We start from the raw sequence: 4217 nt of genomic DNA, 5'->3' as shown, positions 1-4217 counted from the left end.
ACCCTTTACCATAACTGTAAATTTAACTGCTAGTTCGCAAGGGCAGAATGGTACTTGTATAATGAATAATTAGTTTCCGTTGGTTGGTACGCGGAAAGTGGGGCCGTGGATATTATCAAAGAGCCGGCTTAAAGTGCTTGGTCGCCTTTTAACTGAAAGATTTCTTTTGTTTTTCTAATTATTTATTGTCTTCACGTCTTTGACCTCTTCTTGTTATAGCTTCCCATATATTCTCCTCCATAAAACCTCTCCGAATTCATCGCTAGCACTTTTATAGCTTTTGTTAATTTTGTCAATCTCTCATCAAACACTATTACTCTCTTCCATTTCCTTAGAGAAATGAAGATGGAATCTGCAGAGATTTTGAATAGATTCTCAGAAAATGCCGACAATCCCTCTCCAGATCATAATTCTAATTCAAATTCAAATTCAAATTCAAATGGCGATGCCGTTGAAGATTCAATTAAAAGTAAAAGTGATGGAGTGGGGATCATCCAACCTCATTCACAGCTTCCAAAGCCAGAAGCTCCTCCTGGCCTTTCACCAGTATCTCCTCCTCCTCCAGTTACAGAGAATTCATTCCTCGACATGCCTACAATCGGTAAATTTATTCGTGAAAGAACCAACAACTTCTCTGCTGCAATCGCCAAAACACTCTCTTCTCTCAAAGAAAACATCGATGCAGATGCATGGTCTGAAACTGTAATGATCAAATCGGACGAGGTAACTCAGTTCAATATCTCTGGACTCAAAGTTGTAGTGAAGCTCAAGAACGAAGATGAAGATGAAAATATAAATATAAATGGTCATGATATAAAAGGCCGCATAAGCTTCTTTTCAAGATCCAACTGCAGAGATAGTACAGCTGTTCGGACCTTTTTTAGACAAAAAGGATTGCAATTTATTGAAATTAATATCGACGTCTATCCAAAAAGAGAAAAAGAGTTGATACAAAGAACAGGATCTTCTCAGGTGCCGCAGATATTCTTCAACGATAAGTTGTTTGGAGGTTTGGTGGCTTTGAATTCTTTGAGGAATAGTGGGAGTTTTGACCATCGTTTCAGGGAGATGTTGGTGAAGAAATGTTCTAGTGATGCACCTGCACCACCCGTCTATGGTTTTGATGATGATCATGATGACGAATCCATGGATGATTTGTTGGATATTATTAGGGTGTTAAGACAGAAGTTGCCAATTCAAGACCGTCTGATGAAGATGAAGATTGTTAAAAACTGCTTTGCTGGAAGTGAGATGGTGGAGGTATTGCTCCACCACTTGGATTGCGGCAGGAGGAAGGTACGTTTTGAATGTTTTTATATTGAAATTGGATTTTGAGAAATATTGAATGTCTATTTGATTTGGTGTGTTTACAAATATCTGATTATCTCTAGAACTTTTTTTTATCAGAAATTGCTTTTTCATGTTTTTTATGGTAAAAATGAAAAATTACTGTTTGTCAACTTAATGATGGCGAGCACGCGGGAGATATGATAACGCCCGCTATTACATAACTGCTTCCTAATTCTAAAAGCATAATTAATTAATTACTTTAATAAACAATCATATCATATCATTGGTTAGAAACAATTAAAATGGAACTGTGTGTATATATACACAGTTAGGTTGATATAATCACAGTAAATGGACATCATAGATTTAATTTATAATTGATATTTGTCTGTGTAGATCAGTTTTGTATTTAATTTATCTGTTTCTTTAGAGTTAAAAGAGCTAGAGCAAGGAGGGTCCAGTTATGATCCCGTGGAAATGTTGTTAAGACTGTAGCTGTAGGAACTGGAAATTTGAAGGCCCAAAGTTTTAGAGAATTAATTATAATAATTTTACTTCGTACTGAAGTTAACAAAATACATGTTGGTCAGAAAGAAAATCAAGTTAAACAAAACACAATCAATTAGTATTAAAAACTCACATGCGCATGTTCATTCTGCTCTATATGAGTTTGAAATATGTTTTTGTGACGCACCTGTTCTGCCACGATTTACAAAAATTTATTATTCAAATTACGAAAATAGTCCAAGATTAGAGGGACATTATTGTCCTTCGAAAATGGGTCATTTTTGTTTATTTTCCATGATTATTATTTGACACTATATACTACACCTTTTTCTAAAACTATTAAAAATTATAAATGAAATTTTGCATTCAGGAAGGAATTGAACAAGTGATAAAATTCAGAATGAAGAAATGACTGATTTACCTTTTTGTAGTTGTGAGTTGTTGTATTACAATGATGCAAATTAAAAATGTAGGGCGTTGAGATTGGAAAGCAGCTGAGCAAGAAGCATTTTATCCATCACGTTTTCGGGTAAGAAACATGTAAAAATAATAAATTAATCAAATGGTGATTAACTTTGGTTATGCTTATGTTATAATTAATTAATGCAGAGAAAATGATTTTGAAGATGGAAACCATTTCTATCGTTTCCTGGAGCATGAACCCTATATTCCAAAATGCTATAATTTTAGAGGATGCACAAATGATTTTGAGCCTAAGACTGCCAGTTTGGTTGGACAAAGACTTAACAAGATAATGTCTGCCATACTTGAGTTTTACGCCTCTGATGATAGATGTCATGTCGACTATGTGGCCATCAGCAGAAGTGAGGAATTTCGAAGGTATTACTGCTTTCTTTTCTTACTAATTGAACACACACACACACTTGTATATATTTAGTGTAATATTTGGAATATTAATCTTATTTGAGTTGATAATATTCTTTTGGCTAATGAACAGAATTTGAGTTGATTATATTTTTGAGTGTTATATAACCTTCTAATATTGATTGTTTTATTATAATTTATTGTTGCTGTGAGTGCAGATATGTTAATTTAGCTCAAGATCTTCATCGGGTGAACCTATTTACACTTTCAGCAGATGAGAAATTAGCCTTCTTCTTGAACTTGTACAATGCCATGGTCATCCATGCTATAATTAGGATAGGTCACCCAGAGGGAGTAATTGAAAGGAAATCCTTCTTTTCTGATTTTCAATATGTAGTTGGAGGGTATCCCTATTCCTTGAGTACAATAAAAAATGGAATCCTCAGAAGCAATAGGAGGGGTACCTACTCATTAGTCAAGCCCTTTGGCTCTGGAGACAAGCGCCTAGAGGTAAATTAATTTTTTTTTTTTTTTTTGGTTAAGTAGGGGTAAATTAATTTTATGAAATCTAAAAATATTTCATGAAATCTGAAGATATATTGAACTTTTTATTCTTACTGAATAAAATGGCAGCTCATTACTCAGAAAATGAATCCTTTAATCCACTTTGGACTATGCAATGGAACAAAATCAAGTCCCACGGTGAGGTTTTTCACATCCCAATGAGTTGAAGCTGATCTAAGATTCGCTACAAGAGAATTCTTTCAGAGGGGTGGAATTGAAGTGAATTTGGATGGGAGGACAATTTATCTGACGCGGATCATCAAGTGGTGAGTGATATCTTTTGTATAAATGGTTACAGCGATCTGCTTCAACATTATTCATTGGCAGGTCTTTCATCATCTGTTTAACTACATGTTATAACGTTGTTGTGCCACAGGTTCAAGTCGGATTTTGGACAGGACAAAGAAATCCTGAAGTGGATAATCAGTTATCTGGATGCAACCAAAGCTGGTCTCTTGACTCACCTCTTGAGTGATGGAGGTCCCATAAATATTGTATACCAGAACTATGATTGGTCAATGAATTCCTAACCATCTTTAAGGGAGCCATCATTTGAAAAATTAATATAGGAAAAAAAAAAGTATAGTACTAGAGGTGATGATTCTGTATATAAGATCTTAATAGGTGAACACCTGGATTCCCCAGCCCTGAGCAGCTGTTTTGAAATGAAAATAGAATAGCTAAGAATGATTTACAGTTTTTTCAGTGCATAAGAAAGATTTTGAACTGAAAGAAAAAAAAAATGGCAATACCACTGGCTTGTCTAATCTTTTGTTTTTTGTTCCTTACCTGTGAAACTCTTCATCGATGGATTACATTAATTACCCTGTCCCCATTTACGCAAAAGCCCTTTGATTTTCTCAAACTTATACATCACCTAACCATGTCATTAAAGAACTCTCTAATATTTTTCTAATATAACAAATATACCTCGTACAACTTTCTAAATACAAATCTTAACGCCATAAATTTACATTTTCTTACATGACCATCAACTTCAATTATTATTCATGCCCTTCTTTCTTCTTTTC

General features: G+C 34.3%; 1 protein-coding gene across 1 annotated transcript; it reads left to right on the top strand.

Moving 5' to 3' along the window:
• The first annotated feature begins 345 nt into the window (after nucleotides 1-345).
• On the top strand, nucleotides 346-3970 carry LOC116110226. The gene is made up of 6 exons (XM_031396439.1): nucleotides 346-1296; nucleotides 2271-2326; nucleotides 2407-2637; nucleotides 2841-3132; nucleotides 3256-3452; nucleotides 3563-3970. Exons 1-5 carry the CDS (start codon nucleotides 346-348, stop codon nucleotides 3346-3348), a joined length of 1623 nt encoding a protein of 540 aa, XP_031252299.1. The 3' UTR covers nucleotides 3349-3452; nucleotides 3563-3970.
• The last annotated feature ends 247 nt before the right edge of the window (nucleotides 3971-4217 follow it).

This window comes from Pistacia vera, unplaced genomic scaffold (genome assembly GCF_008641045.1).
Source record: "Pistacia vera cultivar Batoury unplaced genomic scaffold, PisVer_v2 Contig6, whole genome shotgun sequence".
Lineage (NCBI taxonomy): Eukaryota > Viridiplantae > Streptophyta > Magnoliopsida > Sapindales > Anacardiaceae > Pistacia > Pistacia vera.
The sequence above is the reverse complement of the archived record's forward strand: the minus strand, read 5'-3'. Positions and strand labels throughout refer to the sequence as shown.

Bases quoted from the DNA above. Each gene is read 5' to 3' on its own strand.
- LOC116110226 (XM_031396439.1), top strand. From the start codon at position 346: ATGGAATCTGCAGAGATTTTGAATAGATTCTCAGAAAATGCCGACAAT. The intron at 1,297-2,270 runs GTACGTTTTGAA...TTAAAAATGTAG, and splicing joins TGGATTGCGGCAGGAGGAAG to GGCGTTGAGATTGGAAAGCA. The intron at 2,327-2,406 runs GTAAGAAACATG...TAATTAATGCAG, and splicing joins TTTATCCATCACGTTTTCGG to AGAAAATGATTTTGAAGATG.